The sequence below is a fragment of the Numida meleagris genome, chromosome 3, assembly GCF_002078875.1.
Source record: "Numida meleagris isolate 19003 breed g44 Domestic line chromosome 3, NumMel1.0, whole genome shotgun sequence".
Taxonomy (NCBI): Eukaryota; Metazoa; Chordata; class Aves; order Galliformes; family Numididae; genus Numida; species Numida meleagris.
The window spans coordinates 72,767,816-72,787,253 of NC_034411.1; the positions used below are offsets into that span (position 1 = coordinate 72,767,816).

Sequence of the window (19,438 nt, forward strand, 5' to 3'; positions counted from 1 at the left end):
ACAAATGCAGGCCAGCTGGCCAGTACTTACATACCTGGACTAGTTTTCTTGACCTTCGGTAGTCCTCATGACTTGGCCACAAGTCTGCAGTTTTTGAGGTCAGCCCCGAACTGCACTTTTTCCTTTGCAAGCAGAACACACAAACAGAGCTGAGATGTGTTGATAAACAGTCAATAAGTGTTTGATCCTGAAGAGGAAATGGGTTCCTGGTCCATATTAGCAACACCTTACTTCCAGCCAGGAGGAAAAGGCACCTTACCTCCAAAGCAGGAGCTCCTAGCTCAGTATGGTTTTCTACTCTATTTTGGCATTAGAGATAGTAAATATTACTCATCAGTATGTTATTACTAATTCATACTGGTATTTATGATGAATTACTGGCTCACAGGGCATTTGATAGGGAAATAAGGGAAACATGGTAATATTTCTCTTTTATGCAATGTCATGTGGAAAACCTAGAAAGCTGAAATCCTGACATTGTGTGATACTGGGGTAATATGCTTGTCTGTCAATCTGCCTGTCACTATGTAGGAACACTAAACAACTCTGTTTAAAAAGAGCTGGCTTTCAGTGCCAGAAATATTGAGATAGCAAAAGCTGTCACATTGAATACTTACAGTTTACAAGGAAGTAGCACGTTTATGATTAATTTAATGCTAACATTAATGACAATTGGCTGGATATAAATGACAGGCTCTATGAAGAGGCCTTTCTGAGGGTATTATGGCTGACCAGTTCAGTCCATGAATGATAGAGTCCTGTGACATGAGAGAAAACTACTGTGCTGCAGATGATGTTTAACCAACTCTAATAGACGGTTCTTTCAACAGCTTTCTTTAGCAAATTTTCAGTTTATAAGAGATGTGCATAACGTGCATTTCTGCTTCTTCATGCTAAAAGGTGAGTTTCTGGTCATTTCTGATGACTGTAAAGAATGTAAAACCCACTTGCTATAGCTTTCTATTAAATCCATCAGAGCAGCCACCTCTCCTTCGTGATCTGACAAAACATGTTTTTGAGTTCACTGGAGAATGCACTTCTGAAGGCTTGTTTGGCACAAGCCTGATGGGTAGGACAGCAGGGAGCTGCTTTTTGAGCTAAGTCTTACCGCGTCAGCATGGGTTCACGCATTGCTGCTAGGTGGCTGCTGCACACTGTGTGACTGGCTCATCTGTAGCTTCTGTAGCACGTATTTGTTTATGGATTCATTTGAACACAGTAGAAGAGTGATTGTAACCTGATGGAATAGAAGTAGCCTTGTTCAGTTGTCTTGTTAGCCGTTGGGCTTCTCTGTGTGCTATGTAATTGCAGAAAAGCTGTGCAAGCAACCTTCATCCTTACTAGCCATGCTTACATGCAGTGAGGTCTGACTGAGATCTTCTGTACATGAACAAAGGGGGCAGTTCTTCTAAACTATTTGTGTGCTAAGCCATCTCTCCTGACTTTTCATGACACCAGGGTTACTGAGAACTGTTTGTAACTGTGAGCGTGGCCATTAGATGAGGTAACCAAAGGCTCTTTAAGATTTTGTCCTGTTTTGTCCTATTTTATTCTATTTCTGTTGTGTACAGGACTTAAAAAACAAGTGAAGGACTTTTCTTAGATTCACAGAGGGGAGTAAGAAAGTACCTTTGTTTATGAATGAGTTTATAACACAAGTAAGAAGTAAATGCGGACACACGCCTATTCTCTCCAGTTAAAAAGATAAGGAAATATATGTGGTAACAAAAAATGTATCCATCAAATTAAAATAATTTAATCTAGACTGGATTATAATGACAGTCTTCTACATCGACTCTACTGTATGTGGTCTAATTGATATAAATACTAGGCATGCTGAAAATACATCAATGATTTAAAGGGAAAAATGCATTGAAAATTGTTACTGCACTTAACTGACTTCCTGCCCAGTGACTATTGTGACAATATGGTAGATAATAAAATGAAATAGTACCGGTAGTTAAAAGGCTAAAGTACTTTGCTTTTTAGATACTTCTTTCTAATTCTTTTTGCCAGAGATTACTCCCTTTGATATCTAATACATGTGAAAATTCTTTAGATGTAATGTATTACCATGACTAAAGTGCAACATAATTTAATATAAGGAAGTTCTGCTGTTAATACCAATTGATCCATTAGTGTTATTTTTCTATATTTCATTTTCTCCCTTTCACTTTTCTCTTACTATGCTTGTCACACTCAGAATGCTGTGTGCATGTTTAATATTTAATATTCAGAGGAATTATACATATACTTTTGATTTAGTACTCGTAAAGATTATTCTGATCAATAAAGATGGAGCCAGCTACAACAGACCTATTTTTTCCCTTTTTGTGTTAGTTCTTACTGGATTTATTTTTCCATTACTATGCCTTTCTTTAGTTGCTTATACCATAGCCTCGCATTTCAGAAGTTTTCATTAGCTGTTTCTAGTTACATCCACATTAGTACCTACTAGGGATGTCGTTGAGGATGGTCTATCTCTATTATATCCTATCTTACAATAGAGTAAAAGTGATGCTTCTCATCCGAGCAGTTCCTCCTGAAACAGAGTGATTGAGAGTTATTTGCGACTGTTTCCGTTCTATGTAATTTTAAAATTCCCCTCTGGCCACATAGAACAAGAAGCATGAAGGTTTCCCAGTCACCTGATAACATGTATGAATCGCTACCTCCAGAGTGCCGAAGGCACAAAGATAGCTCTCAGTCTTTTTGATCAGAAGTAGACTATGACAATTCTACTCCCACTAAGGAACCCACTGCCCCTTGGAGTTCCTCTGCCCCTGGGTCTCTGAGGGTCCAGCAACATCTCTGCAAACTCACTGCTCTGCTGCTCCTCAGGAGAGAGCTGGTTTCCATCAGGGACAGCCTTTGATATCATAGTGTTATTGATAAAAATCAATGAATGAACTAAATGTCTTGCTTTCTGTGTTCACTTTTCTGCAAAAACAAATTGCTCAGAGTACTGCAGCCAGCATGCTGATTAACAGCTCTGCCTGTGTGCAACCATGCTGGAAGTGGTTGTAAAGTTACAGGATGTCTGTAGTGCAGTATTCATAGAATCATAGAATCTAATTAGAAAGGCCTGGGTTGAAAAGGACCATAATGATCATCGAGCTTCAACCCCCCTGCTGTGTGCAGGGTCGCCAACCACTAGACCAGGCTGCCCAGAGCCACATCCAGCCTGGCCTTGAATGCCTCCAGGGATGGGGCATCCACAACCTCCTTGGGCAACCTGTTCCAGTGCGTCACCACCCTCTGAGTGAAAATCTTCCTCCTAATATCTAGCTTACATCTCCCCTGTCTCAGTTTAAAACCATTCCCCCTTGTCCTATCACTATCCATCCTCGTAAACAGTCGTTCCCCCTCCTGTTTATATGCTCCCTTCAAGTATTGGAAGGCCACAATGAGGTCTCCCCGGAGCCTTCTCTTCTCCAAGCTAAACAAGCCCAGTTCCCTCAACCTTTCTTCATAGGAGAGGTGCTCCAGCCCTCTGATCATCAGGCAGAGAGAGGCCAACAATAGTCCTGCTGTATGAATGCCTACAGAAGCAGCATTTCCTCTGGAAACGCTGTGTCCTGACAAATCATTGACTGATTTGTACAAATTACCAACACTCAGAAGATTCACTTGAGAAAATTTAAATCCATAATCAAACCTGGGTAGAGCAGATGCTACTTCTAGGCATTCCTGGTGAGTGTGCTCTCTGCTGAGCTCTCTCATGCAGAAGAGTGATGATACATGTACTTCCTTCTCTCAGGACTATATAGACTTGATATACTCTGTAAAATGCTTCAGTAACTTGGCAGAGCTTTCACAGCTTTGGATCTCAGTGGGAGACATCTCTGGCATTCCTGCCCTCCAACTATCTGGAAGTGAATGGTGTGACTTAGCCTATAACCTTCCCAGCAATATTCTCTTTTGGGTAATTTAGACACTTCCCTACTCAGCCCAATGGCTTCTCTGAATCATGATTTGCGATTGTGCAGCCTCTCTGAGCCTCCCAAAAGGAAGCCTATTCTGATTTCTCAGACAGTGAGGCCCTTCTCATTTTGGCTGCTCCTTTGTAAACCTAGATCAGGTGGCTGGAGACAAACACCAGTGTCACAGAATCACAATTGTGGGGTTTGGAAGGGACCTCTGGAGATCATCTAGTCCAACTCCCTGCTAAAGCAGGTTCCTTACAGTAGGTTACACAGGAAAGCATCCAGGTGGGTCTTGAATACCTCCAGAGAAAGAGACTCCACAGCTCTCTGGGCAGCCTGTTCCAGTGCTCTGTTACCCTCAAAGTAAGTTCTTTTTCATGTTCAGATGGAATTTTCTGTGTTCCAGTTTGCGCTCACTGTCCATTGCCCCTGCCATGAGGAAATGAAACCGCTTCTGGACCAGAAATGCAGCTGGCTGCTTCAGCCTCTGAGTGAAAGGGAAGAGAAACAGGAACCATGTTAAGCCTCAATTTCTCTTTAATAGTTCTGGCAGTGTTAAGTTGCTGTTGTAGGCTGTATTGCAGCTGAATTTCTGCCCTTGACCATTTTTGTCATCCCAGGCAACTTTAAGTTCAGTAATGAAAACCAGTAAGATGCATGTAAAAAATCAGTATCATAATGTTAAATTCTGGTAGAATACCTTCTCTGCCAGCAAGCAGCCCTGCAGTTTGCTTTCTAATGGAAAAAAAATTGTTCCTGAACCAGCTGTGCAGAAAGCACTGGGGGTCACTTAGGGGGAGTGAGGCCGCTGGGTGCCATGCACGTCCCGAGTCTCTCTCTGACCGCAGCTTGTAACAAACCTGCAAAGCAATTAACACTGCATTTGCAGGGTGAGGCACTCTAAAGCTCAGCCTGCACCCACCTGGCCTCAAGAGTGAGGGCAGCTCGTTTGGGGGCTGTACAGTGACGGGCGAGCAAGGCCGGCTGCTGAGGCCGGAGTGTAGGCGAGTGGCTGTAGGACAGGAGCAGTGCCATCTGGTGGGGGCTGGCAGGAGGGGCCCGTGGTTGCCTGTCCCTGCTGGGCAGGCAGCAGGCAGAAATCCTGCTAAATCCCTCTTTAGATAAACCTTGGGGGTTTGGGTTGTTTTCAGAAAAATATTCAACAAGAATAGAAGCAACTAGTCCTGTCTAATTTCATTTGGGTTTTTAAGAGCTGATTTCTGATCCCAGTGAGGAAATACCAGAACTAGACCTGTCTCTGCAGCTCTCCAGCATATGCTGGCAGATGTGTAGCCTTTCTGTGAAATGGCACCCGAGGAGTTTTCCTAGGGAAGCTGTTCCCCGTCACCTGTGTCAAGTGGACTGTGCACTGAGCCCTGTCCTGTGTTAGAGCCTCTCGGCACTGCCTGCTCTGTAGCTCCATGCTGAAAGCCTTTCCAGAGACAGAACTGGGAGCCATCAAGCTGGCCTTGTCAGACTTTAGAGTTATTTCCTTTTTACTGCTGAGGAACTGAAATGTATACCTACACTAAAACACTTGCAGGTGTATTTCACCAAGCACTGAGTGTTATGTGGGACTTTGCACAAGAAGGGCATGTCTGTGATGTAACTCCTGGGTACTGATGGCATGCTGCAGCTCTGCAAGGTAGGCAACATGCTCTCCAACACACTAGATAGCATAGATATAGTGTAATCTGTGTGAATTATCCAGCATCATAGAAGCAGATTCCAAAGTTAGCTCTCTATGGACAATTCAATAATGTTGTCACGGCCCTTTGTTCTCCTCCTACAGCCCCAGTATGGACCGCACATTTGCTTTTCAGGAAATGTGTGTGCAGTTCCTTACTGCAGAAGAGATGTAACTGGATCGAGTGGATCTTTTGGGGAATAGCAGGATACGTTTCCAGGAAAGAAAGATTTCGGCTTAAGAACCTAACTCACAACGAAAAGGGAAGCAAGTGGAGAATCTGAACATCTCAAAGGAAAGGTTCAGGTGTCTTTAATATAGGACAAACGTACTTTTTTCACTTGCTTTGTTTTGTGAAATGGTAAGACTGTTGTGACTGAAATCTTCTAGAGATGAAAAAGGAGAACAGGAGCTGCTGTGAGGAAAGCTTGTCAGAGAGTTCAGCTCAAAACATTTAACTTTTACGGTTGGACTAGATGATCTTGTAGGTCCTTTCCAACCTTGTGATTCTATGATTCTATGACAAACGAGTGTTTTATAGGCATGTGGAAACATGCTTTAAATTGAAGATCTTGGTAAACATTAATGCACATCAGTCAGAGGGATTGTACTTTCCAGTGAGTTAAGACTGCAATAAGGACTTTGTAGCAATTAAAAAAGAGCCAAGTTGACAAGGAATGAGATAGCTATCATTGGCCATTCAGAGGGAGCTAGACAGGCTTAAGCAGTGGGCCCAGGTGAACCTCATGAGGTTGAACAAATCTAAATGCAAGGTCTTTCACCTGGGTTGAGGCAACCCTGTTACCAATACAAACTGGGGGATGAAAGGAGTGAGGGCAGTCCTGCTGAAAAAGACCTGGCAGTAATGATGGATGGCAGGCTGGACATGAGCCAGCAGTGTGCCCTGGCATCTCAGCAAGCCAACTGTATCCTGGGCTGCATCCAAAGAAGTTTAACCAGCAGGTTAAGGGAAGTGATCCTGCCCCTCTACTCTGTGCTGGTGGTGAGGTTTCACTTGGAGTACTGCATCCAGACATGGACTCCTCAGTACAGGAGAGACACGGACCTGCTGAAGCACATCCAGAGAAGGGCCACAAAAATTATCCATGAAATGGAGCACCGCTCCTACGAGGACACGCTGAGAGAGCTGGGGCTGTTCAGCCTGGAGAAGAGAAGGCTGCGAGATGGCCAGATAGCGGCCTTTCAGTATCTAAAGGGGAGCTACAGGAAAGAAGGGGACAGACTCTTTAGCAGGGTCTGTGGCGACAGAACAAGGGGAAATGGCTTCAGGCTCAGGGAGGATAGATTTAGGTTAGATAAAAGGAAAAAGTCTTTTACAGTGAGGGTGGTGAGGCACTGGAACAGGTTGCCCAGATATGTGGTTGATGCCCCACTCCTGGATAATTTCAAGGTGAGGCTGGGCAAGGCCCTGGGCAACCTGACCTAGCTGTGGATGTCCCTGTTCATTGCAGGGGAGCTGAACTAGATGGCCCTCAGAGGTCCATTCCAACTCTAAGGATTCTATGATTCTATCATGAGAAAGCCAGGAACATAAAGAGTTAAAGAAATCCAAATGTTTAAAAACACTGGAATGTGATATTCAGGTTACCCAGCATGTCACTTCTCCAAGACCGCATGAGAACAGGCTGGCCCCCAACAGGAGACTGGTATCCTGAGGCTGGCCCTCCATTGCAGGCTCACAGAGAACATGTTGGGTTACCATTTATATTACAGATTTATTACCAATTTCTCTATTACTTGAGGAAACTGCTATTCCTCATATTAGCAACCTTTTATGGCCATCTGTTTTATGCCCATAAGTGTTTGTTTGTTTGTTTTTTAAATAAAGAGCTTGTTCTCAAAATAGGTAGTCCATGGAAATTATGAGAATGCATGTGAGGACTCTCAGGATGTGAAAAGTTGAGTGAGCATTAACAAGTGACTTGAGCAGGAGTCAAAGTTCTTGAGTGACATGGTTGAACCTCAAAAAGCTTGCTCAGCACCTTGGTTTTACCAGGTAGCTTTCTGCTTGAGTCACTTCCTCAAATGTCCGAGACTGTACTCCTTTGCCTGCAGGGCAAGTAATCTTGAATGAGTATTTTAACAGTAAGCTCTCTACCTGTGCTCAGTTTACAGGCAGGAATTGAGTGTTTCTTTCATTGTTGTAGTGCCCTGTGTCCTCAAAGCCTCACATAGACTACGGCATGAAAGGGATTCACAGCTCCCTTATTTCAGGAACGTGATGATAATGAAGCCTCTCTTATGCAGAAAGTAGTAGTTTGGGTAGCGCTAAAAAAATATACAGTGAATGAGTTGATCATCTACAGTCTTGAATATCTTACTAGAGAGGATGGTAAAAAACCTGCAGCAGAGGCACAAGATGATATAATGAGTTAGTACATTTTATTCCAGGACAGAGGTAGGGTTTATTAGCTTTGATGCAATGCCTTACAGTGGTTGTCCAGACACTGAATTAGGTAGCACTGAGAAAATCTGGCATCTTATGTGACATATTTGCTTGCCATAGTGGATATTTGTATGTCTGTGCCATAGAAATGGTCCTGTCTCGCCTTGTGTTCAAGGAGCCTCAATAAGGATTCAGGTGAAAAATGCAGGCTGTGGGAAGGAACATGTAACGTGGAGTGGGAATTACCCTGAACCAGGGGTACTCCAGATGTTCCAGCAGTTCACTGAGGTGGGTTTTTTGTTTGTTTATTTGGTTTTGTGTTGTTGTTGTTGTTTTTTATGATTCTTGCAAATAGAAATTCCCTTTAATTGAGAATTTTGCTGGCAGATATCCCCTGCTCTACTGAATATTAGGGGAAATGGAGGCCAGTTACATTTGTCAGTAAGTCCGAAGGAGCAGAAATGTAAGTCTAAAGAAATGTTGAAATGGCTAATACAGGACAAACGTTCTCTCTAACAAGCCAAGAAAAGCTTGCTGATTCAGGCAAAGCCAATATCCCCAGTCCTTCCATTGTAGCCATGTGTTGCCAGTTGGATAATGCTCCTGTTGTACAATAACTGCACCCACATCTGTCCTCCAAATGTCCTCTTGTACCCCTAAGTACTTTTATCTGGTATATCTGAATATAATGAACTGAAGTTTCTGTTTAGAAGTAGTAGACTGTAACCTTGGTAGGTGTTTTGTACTGTGGCTATTTTGCCAGCTTTCCCATTACTCTGTCCTTATGAGTTTTGGCAATTCGAGGTGAACAAGCATGCAGGCAAACACACAAATAATATCTATGAGATATCACTAACAAGAATGTAGAGAATTTATTGCAGCATTCCTGCTTGATTTGTAAACAAGTTTATTCTGGGTATGGTTTTGAATCCCGTCCAAAACTTTTGTTTACAGAAATGATCTCCCAGTTTCCATTCAGGCAGACAGTTATCATCACCAGCCTTCAGCTATTGATATCTGTAATTGCATAAATGTCACTGTTTCTCTTACTTGTCTTTCTAAAATGGAATATGCTGCTGAAGATTCATTCTGTTAAACAGAGTGTGATTCACAAAATTTTGACTAGATTCTTGTCACGGGTTTATGATTTTTGTTATCAGTATTCCACATCCTAACATCATATAGTGCACTGGGAGTTAAAGAGTTAATGCTGCAGTTCCGTGGACTGTCGATATTTCCAGGTACCTGGTTCTCGGAAGAGAAGAACAACTACATCTCCCAGAAGACTTTCACTGTTCTGTTTCCGTTTCCTGTTTAGGGGGAAAGATAAAACTACTCCGAGTCATGAGATTGCCCCTTTTTCTTTTACTGCTCGTCTCTGCGGTGCGTGCTCCCTAGCCATCTCACCTTTGGCATTAGAGTAAGGCTGTCAGTTTTTAACACTCTCTCATTTTCTTTGATTTATTAGCTTCAATTCCAATTACATTGTATTATATTGTGTTATCTTGCATTCTGATATCTTATTTAGTAAATTAACTTTCTTCCTCAGATCATTGCCACTGTTTCGTTTTTAGTCCCATCTCCCTACTCTTTCCCCTTTTCCCCTTTCCCGGGGCATGGGTCTGTGGGTCCCCTCACCCCATTAGTCACCCATTAGGAACCGGGCCAAACCGGCCTGTAAGCCGCTGACAATTCTGAAATGGATGGTCAAGTCAATTGGGTCTAAACAGATACCTCTCTTCCTGTTGTGATGGGACCTGTGAACTATTTGAAACCATAGATCCAGAAGAACCTTACCACTCAGCTTCTATGGTTGCACTGAGCCACTTCTACCATCAAGAGCGCCTGGGAAAATATTCACTGGGAGAGTGAAAACATCAGCTGAACATGCACGTGCTAAGATACTGCAGAGAAATTATACTGTGATGTGACACTCACTTCACTGACATGGTCATAGCTCTCCCTCAGGCTTGGCTCACACATCTTCTTTCCAGAAAACCAGGAGATGAGCAGAAGAGAAGGGAGAATGTCTAGGTTTCATCCTTCACATAAGTCATGGGCCTGGAGCACTGGCCTATGAAACAACGGAGACTTGCGCGTTGCCTGCAAAAGCATCTACTGAAAACATGCCTGGATTTTAAAAGCAGCAGTCAGGGAAAGGCTGACAACTTCCTCTCACTACATGAACTTGCCTTAGAATGAAAATTGTGACATTCAGAAATATGGCTAGAGAAATGTCAGTTGGTGGTAATAATGCAGGGTTTCTGTGTGTATTTTAAGCATGCTCTATCTGGGAGTTCTCTCAGGATTGGGCAGTGATCGAAGAACTTAGACTTCAGCTTTAAGCACTGTGGGTGGTAATAGGGCACCAACTTTACTCTTCAGAAATTAGGCCTGGACAGCATCCTCCCTCCTGCTCCCCTGGGACGAAAGTAAGTGCAGTAGCATACAATCAGTGCATGAGACATCCCTGTGCCTTGGCATAATTCAGTTTAATTGTAACAAAAGCAGGTGATTAACTTGGGGATGGACAACTGATACATGGGGATAACTAGAGAAATCTGAAAACAGAACAGTGCAATGTTAAAGTGCGGCATCAAAAAAAAATAATTGGCTTACCACAAAATAAATCCCTCAAACTTCAGTCCTCTGAGGTTTATTAAACAAAATTGAATTGCATTGGAGTTTGTACCATGATAATTCTGCAGTAAATCAAATGTTAGCAACAAAGAATGGAGCTGACTGTTTGGCTCATTTTCCCAGTGCTCTGGTATCCCAGGCAATCATGTTATGCATGCTCTTTAAAATACTGATAGAACTTTAACAGCATAACTTTTCCCCACTTTGGTTCCTGGCTCTCCTGGAAGCCTCTCCATTACAAAGCAGTAGCCTTTTAATTCCCACTTTCTGGTCATGAAAAATTTGCTTTCTTCTGTTCATGAATCAAATGTAGTCTCTTGACTTAGAGCCACTTTCTTATCTCCTCCATGATCCATGTAGATACATGCAGTTCATTCTTGTAGTCCTTCGTGGCTCCTATTCAAATTGGATTTCATCTATCAAGAGCATAGGTCACCCAAATTGTGCAGAATATCACTGCATTTGTGTTCAGATCTCAGTATCTGGTGGCAAAGACTAGGAAATACCGATCTAATATAACTCTTATTCCAACTATTTATAGTAATCACGTTTGTTTCTTATTACTACTCTGAAGTGAAAATGCTCAGTTTCAGAATTGACTGTGGTGTATTTACTGCAGGAGAAATAAATAATTCAGTTGGTATTTCTAAAAATATAATTAGTTGGTGAGTCAGAGCAGAATTTCATTTTTCTAAATGTTAAGGGTAGAAGATTGGGATTATCGTGATCATTGTGTCTGATCTGTGACTATGCTGTGCTTTAAGGCTCTGCCTGATAATTCTTGCGTCACTTTGTAATTAAGCTAGAACATTGCTTAGACAAGACTGAATAAAGGGCCTGAACTACATTCTTGCAATTTGCTGAATGTTATTTCACACAACAAAAATAAAAGGTAAGCCCCACAGACATGGCTGCATTTGGTGATTAATCATTTTCTTCTAAAAATTTAAGGCCATTAACATTTATTAATGGGCTAATTTCTAATGGTTCAGTGCACATTTTTAGAGCATTGTATAACTGTGGACCTCTATAAATACATGTGTGCATGTGGTTGTCTCTCTCTCTCTCCAATCCTCCTTTATATTTATTTATTTAAGGCAATGAAACCTATTTCTGTTTAGGGAAATCCCGGTCTTACCAAGAACCTGTATCAGCCATGTGCAATGTGAAAATAGAGAAGGAAGCAGCTGAGTTTAAGTGAAAAGGCGTAAACTAATCAAATTCCAAACTCCAATAAAAGCAGTCAGGAAAGAAGAAACTGGAAAAAAAAAAAAGAACACCACATATAGCAGAAGATTAATACTTTATTGATTGGGAAATAGACGGCTATGTATTTGTTGATTTTATGCCACTGCCATACAGCTCTGGCTTACCTATGCTTACATGTTCTTTTTTTCTCCCTTTTCTACCTAAAGCAGCATCTACATAATTCAGTAAGAATAAAGCACTCTCAAGTCAGCCAAATAACTGTAAGCATTTAACGTCAGAGTCTAAAGGAGAATGATTTTCAGATGCGTGAGATGAGGAATAAGCCACTTCTAAGGGGTGCAGAAGCACTGTACCCTACACCATGGCCTGGTAGAGATACTGCAGCACGAGTCAGGCCACTGTAATATACAGCATGCATGCAGTGTGAGACAAGGAAATAGAAACTAATACCTTGTACTACATGCGAGTGCTACCTACTCTGCGATGGCAACATTACAAATTCTTGACATAATATTGGCAAAGGCATGTGGCACATGACAAAATGAACCAGGTATTGGCTCTGAACCGCTTATAGTTTGCTACAGACAAGCAGACATTTACAAGAAAAGGAGTAGACTGTGAATCAAAGACTGCAGTGCAGAAATGGTAAAGCCATTAACGGTATTTTGATTGCTGGCAAATGCGTTTTGAAGGGAGGAAAAAGGTAAGTTTAAGGGGACAACTGTGAGTTGGCTCTTGCCTCTACTGAGAGAAACTATATTTTAAGAGTGCACTTGAAGGTCTAGTGAAGATAACAGAGACAGAGTTTTAAGTCATATTAGCTACGGGAAACTATACATTACCAGTATCCAATCTTGGGCAGTCTGTACCTCTTACATGTCTTACAGTAAATATAAATCTTAAATCTTATAGTAGATTAAAAAAATAAAATAAAAAAGGGTTTGTTTGTGTTCTAAAACATTTATGCCTGAAAAAAAAAATGCAATTAACCACTTTTGGGAAAGGACCTGTCATTCAGTTTTTTGGATGACTAAATTTACGGGAATTTTTATTTTTTTGAGGAGCAATCTCAACAATCTCAATAAAGAGAGGAAAGAGACCTTTTATCCATTTCTCTGGCCCTGGAATGGACTTCCCTGACTTGGTGTCTCTTTGTGTACATGTACCTTCTCCTCATTTGCAATGCTAATACATCATAACTAGTCATATGTCACACAGACTTTCTATACACCTCCTTGGTTCATGGGAAAAGAAAGGTAACGTTTCTAACAGCAGAGTGCACTGTGTAACAAGGAGAAACATACTGCTGTTATATTTAAAATATATACTAATCTGTTCTGCGCTGTTTTCTGAGCCAGTATGTGGCTGTTTATTTATTTATTTATATAACAAGTAGTTCAGAACTGTGATGGAATTAAACTGCTGTTGGAAAGTTACTTGAATTACTAAATAAGTGATACACTTTTCAGATTATTTTCTTACTGCAGAGTAACAAAGTACATGGTTATATAGTGAGAATAATGCATCTTTATAGCTCTCCACAAAACTATGATGAACCACATTCATGGCAAAGGACCGCATCCTGCTTGGTGAGGAATCCTTGGCCCACCAGCGAGACAGAGCATCTTGCACAGTTAAAGCATTCCTCATGCCACTGACGCTCTTCAAATGAGACAAATTTGGCACCTCCAAGAGCTGAAAGAGATTACGAGAAGAAGATGTAAATCCAGTTTTTCTGGACATGGTTTGGAAACATAACTAATTGTTTCCTGATTTGTGATCATGTAGTTGTTCAAATAAATGAACAAAAATCCATAGTCTGAAGTGTCCTTTGTTAGCTGAACTGAAGAAAAAAACAAAGCACATTAAGGTAGTGAGACAAAACACTAAAGATAATGAGAAATAATTTCAGTAAAGCCACACATCACTTGCTTGGTTTCATACCCTATTATGAATTCTGAACAGAATGGATTTACCAGAATGTCCATTAAGATTTGCAAACCTTCCCAAAAACTCTCATGAAAATTATTTGCAATGCACAGGTATACACAGTTGCTATATGACACTGAAATTTAGCTTTTTCCTCTAAATTTCTTAATGTCTCTGAGAAATTATCAGATTGTTAAGTTCTTACAATGAGTATTTGAAATAAAAATATTGTGCTTTTTTTCTTTTTTTTCCTCGGGGGGTGGGGGAGGAGAGTAGAAACATGCCCATTTGATTGAGTATTCATGATTTTCTTTGTGCATTTGCATGTGCAACATGCACCTGTATCAGGCAGTACTTTTCGAGTTGACTTCACACATAATAGAATCATAATGCAGAACAGCAGCCAATGGTCTCAGATAATTTCACCTACCATAGACTAGTGACCTCTATGTCTAATTACAAATCATTTAGGGACACAGGGATGCATACAATAAATCTTTGTTGTTTGGCAAGCTCTCCAACATAACAGCTGTGCCTTATCAGCAGACAGTTAATTCACATTCAGTTTTGTCGCATTTGTATTTAAAAACAAAGCTAAAGTAATTACAACCATAAGGGAATTGTGTGTATGTATTGTCTCAGGAGGAGCATTTTTTGAAATGAAAAAAAAAAAAAAAGCATTATAGGGAATGATTTTTAGTGCAGAAAGTGGTAAATGGAAGACTGTTTAGCACATAAAAGAGCTCAGCAGTCAGGGAATGCATGTGACCAGTGTGTCTGAGCAAGACATGTTACATTTTATGCGGCGGGGGGGGGCTTCTCTAGTACCTAACTCCCTCAGCCTTTAATTATGATGGGACTCTTTTTAATGCTGTTCTTTAAACTAAACATCTGATTTGAGAGGAAACTATGATTCCACAGTGTCTAGGCTTTTCTAAAGGATAACACTCACCTGTAATAGGTTTCTTGCAAGCAGCACACTTCTTAGCATAAAACTTGTTGAAACAGTCCACACAGTATGGATACTCATCTTTGGAAACAAACCTTTGCCCAGACAGCTGAGTTTTACATCCAGCACACACAAAGCACTCTTTATGCCAAGGCTGGTCATGGTAGGCTACTCCCCCAGAAGTTATTACCTAACACAGTGACAAAAAAGAACAAAGTAATGAAACAAAGACATGACACATGAAGGATTATCAAGTATTTCATGAATCTTTCCACTTGTTTTTTCTCTTACAATACGCATAAATGAGACAGTATGGTCATCTCAATTTGACTCACTGCAGCTGATCTGAACATACCACCAGCGTACAAACCTTACAGTTTGTAATAAACAGGTTATCTTGCTATGAAATTGTGGGTAAGGGCTGAGCATCAGGCATAATCATACTACAGTTCTCAGTGACGGACAGTGGCTGATAGAACTGATGTTGAGATGAGGCTTAATCTCCAACTAGAAATGACGTTTTGCTGTCCTGAAACTCAAACAGTATTTTATGTAGGAGGAAAGAGGAAGTAAAGAAGCAGAAATGAGACAGAAAGGTGCTCTACACTGTCAGAAGAAAAAAAACTAGCGTTTGTCAGTGTCATCAAGTTTATCATTCCCTGCAACTCACTCACAGCTCTCTGCTGGTTATATCTGAGGGGGAAAATTGCCAGCTGCTCCGTGGCTTTCGTAAGTGTGATAGAAGGAAGGTTTCACTAAAGTTGTCAGAGATTGTATAAAGGCATTTTTCTAGAAATAAAATGAGATGTAAGGTGGTATTTCTACCACCAAGACACATGTATGAGAGTGAATGAATGAGTGTAGTTGGAGCAGGAGGAGAAAGGGATGTAAACAATGAAATAAAATTAAAGGCACCACCAAATTTCCCTGGAACACACTACTTCAAGAAAACAAAGAATAATACTGGGTGATGTCAGGCAATAAGAAACATAAATAGTTACCAATATTCGTGTTCTAGTATTGGGCTACTTCTAACTCTTATTCACCTTTCCATTAAAATCTCAAAATCTCAAATGGTCTTTTTCTGGCACAAAATTCAGGATTTCAGTTTAGCAATTCAGAGTCTTTGGTTGCAATTCTTATTTATAGGACAGAGGCAATTTCATACAGTAAAGCTGTTTTAGCTAGCACGCATGTAGTTTGTTTGCATTCCTAGATTTTTTTAAGAAGCAAATCCTGATTATTTCATACAAATGTTGTTAACCTCAATTTCTCTAATGAACATGGATAAGAATTACTATATTTGTCATGTGATCATTTAATGCAAATTAATGCCTAGATATAGAAACATAGGAACATTTAGAGGCACTTTCTAAAGTTGGACTACCAAAGGGGAAAAAAAAATAGAAAATTTTGCTTAAATTAAAAACTTTAGTTAGGGGAAGATGTTTACAGCTGAACATTAAATAAATTTAGAAATAAGTAATTTGGTGATGAGAAATCTATTTTTTTCCACCATAGTGATAGAGATACTTAAGAATAAACAAAATTCTGTCATAAAGAGCATCTCAAATCAATTCCCTAGAGAATAGAATCACACCAGATTAGTGGGTGTTTTCATCAACTTGAGACAATTTTAAATTTTAAAACATGAGAAATTGAGGGAGAGATGAATTGATTTATTTGTATTTGGAAGAAGAAAGATAAACTCATTTGAAATCAAGTTTTCTGGTACCCAAATGAGAAGATTCATGTTTTGAAATATTGGGAAACTTTACTTGTATTACCACAACTAAATAGTACTTAAACTGATTATTGCCTGATACATTTCAAGAGACAGAGAGGTAAGACTGAATGCTTTGCTCATTTTAGGTTGCTCATTATGCATGTAAATATATCTGACAAATACAAAGAAAGGCATGTTCATTAAGGCAAGATCATTATTAAAGAAGGACGTTACACAACTTTCTGTGAAATGTCAACCTTTGTTAAAAATCATAACCATAAACAAAATAACCCCAATGCATTTGTTCTGGTGAATAGATTTATTGCAAATATAAACAGGTTTATATCAACTAGAAGGGGACAGCAAACACTTGTCACAGTCAGCTTTCAGCATCCAATATCAATGCCAAAAAGAAGACTTGTCTTTTCCAATCAGTTCACCAAACGTTTTGCATGATGCTGCTCCTTCCTCCATAAGCAATATTGCTTCGCTGAAGAGCACAGGTATCTTTGTTGGGATCTGAAGTCAGGTGGTGTGACACTCTTGTTGTATTCTATTTATCCTTTGTTAAGATACCTAGTACCTTGATACAACTTTGCTCTCAGGAAAAGAGTTAATGGCTTCTACAGAGGTGTCCACTGCTTAGAAATACAGCAGTTTCACACAGAACCTGAATGACTGCAAACAAGTCACTAACTAGAGATACATCATTTTTGCTACTAATGCACATCTCTTTCCTGTTGATCACCTAAACTATTGCCAGAGCTTGTCTTACTGAGCTACCTAGACACACCACAACTTCTGATGTATTTATCCCCATAATTTACATCTAATATTTTCATGAATAAGGAAAGTTAACTGGTATTTCCATTCTATTGTTAAAAAACTGAAACAGAAAGGGAATTATTAAAGCTTTCAAACTTCATCCATGTAACTGAGGAATCAGATGGGGGAGCTTAAGTTCTTTATATTCTCACAGATGCTCTCCTAAATGCCTTGAGAGCTCTACCATGAAAAAAGACTACAGGCTTCTAATTGGAGCATCTACATTAAATATGTTAAAACAAGTGGTATGAATACCCATTAGAGAGACAATACAGCCCACAGGTGCTCCTGAAAAGGAGCTAACAGCAATTACAAGCAGTTGTAGTTGAAGTTGATGAGAGATTCTGTTGATTTCAAGATAATTTTCCCTGCTTTTTCTGTTTAAGAAAAAAAAAACACTTTAAAGCACTAAAAATATACTATGTTGACAAAAACTGTAAGTAAACAGGGGTAAAAAGTTATGTTCTTACTCTGTTAAAGCTTGATAAATATGCTGTCTGAACTTTCATTTAGCTGGGCAACTTGTCTTCAAGAACTCCAACAGGTAACTCCCCTCTCCCCCCCCCTTTTTTTTTTTAATCTTCAGCCCTTTTACAGAATATTTGAAAAGAGTGGATCTAAGAGTTCATGTATTCTGATGATATTTTCTTTTTTTCCCATTGTGGGATGCAGACCTAGATTTCAGATCTCCAGATGAGAATGAAAGTTTGAATTTGCAGAGGTTATTTTAAATCTGTACATTATAGATTGCAGAAAGAGTCTTTGTTGGTGTACTTTTGCTGTTGGACAACCTGGTCTTGACCTGACCAAAAATAACATGGTAGCACACTGAAATGCTTTCATTTTTCTATTGCAGTTACCTTTTTGCAGGAGTAGCAATGATGAGCAAATTGTTTCTCAAAACAGGGCACGCAGTAATTCTCATTGTCTTTGGTGATCAGTGGTTTTGTTCCCAGTGGTTGCTGGCAATACTGACAAACGAAACAGGATTCATGCCAGGAGCTTCCCTTAAATTCCATTTTACGGGAACCTGCAAAAATTAACACAAATAATGCTCCCAGGTACAGTCTTGCAACAAAGGTTTTAAATGTTGGGCAGACTCTCATTTTTCATCTTCTATCTGAGTATTTTATTACCCCACAAAACACTTTCAATTTTATAGTTTTAAAGTATGTAGCTAATCTCAAGAACATATTCAGTATTCTATAATCACCAGGCAAAGGACATGCTAAGTAGCCTAAAATGGGATTTTTATTCCCTACTTATATAACTCTTTTAGGGTTACTGCTCTGTTATACACTCCAGTTGCTCAGCGTTTTCTCTCAGAGCAGACAACTCAGTGATGATGTGATGTTCAGGAACATAGTGCTTCTATAAATTAAATATGAATTTGCTTGGATGTTTAGTACAAATATTAATGTATTTTATTTTCGTTCAACTAAGTTTCCTTCCCTCATAATTGCACTATTTATCTTATCCAGCCTGAGCTGGAATTTTTAAAGTATCTTTATGATAAACTACCCTGTCTCTTCTTAACACTCATCATTTTCATCCTAGTTCAGCAGCTTTTTTTTTTTTTTTTTTTATCATATTCATCTAGTTGCTTTGATTCAGTGCAAGGACAGATGCAATCCCAAAAGAAAGTCTCTTAGCTAAATGTCTGCTAGAGAAGCTCTTAAATTGTGTACAGGTGCACTATACTTCTTAACACAGATTTGTAAGCCTAAGATAAGCACATATGTCTGAGAATGATAATTAAGTGATTCTCCACCACAGCTTCCTCCCCTGCCGGTAGCATGAGCCTGCGCAGAGGGGTGCCAGGTGCTTTTACCATCCTTTCCACAGGAAGAAAAGAATTACTGCTATAACTGATTATTCCTGGATAACTTGTTTCCTAGATGTGGGTTTAACAGAAAGAAAACCTACTATTTGCACTTCAACATAAAGAATTTGCAGCTTCCTGAAAGCTAAGTGCACTGTCTTCGCCTACAGAGTCTTATCTACACAGAGCTGGCAAGCTGAAGAGTCAATGGCTAAGGAAGTAGAAACTGGTTAGTATCTCTTCAGTTCTCTGTTTGCACTCTGATTCTTGCACTGAACGCTTGCTGTGAGGATTCAGTCTCCTAGACTCTAGGACAAA

General features: G+C 40.0%; 1 protein-coding gene across 4 annotated transcripts in view; it reads right to left on the bottom strand.

Moving 5' to 3' along the window:
• FHL5 (four and a half LIM domains 5) overlaps nt 11,947-19,438 on the bottom strand; it is a 31,085-nt gene continuing 23,593 nt past the window's right edge. For all 4 annotated transcript variants that reach the window (XM_021390682.1, XM_021390681.1, XM_021390680.1 and 1 more), the window contains 3 exons: nt 18,159-18,328; nt 14,751-14,937; nt 11,947-13,564 (listed from right to left, as the gene is read on the bottom strand). In XM_021390682.1, coding sequence (XP_021246357.1) covers nt 13,416-13,564; nt 14,751-14,937; nt 18,159-18,328 — 506 coding nt within the window. In that variant the 3' untranslated portion in view covers nt 11,947-13,415. The remainder of the gene's footprint in view (nt 13,565-14,750; nt 14,938-18,158; nt 18,329-19,438) is intronic.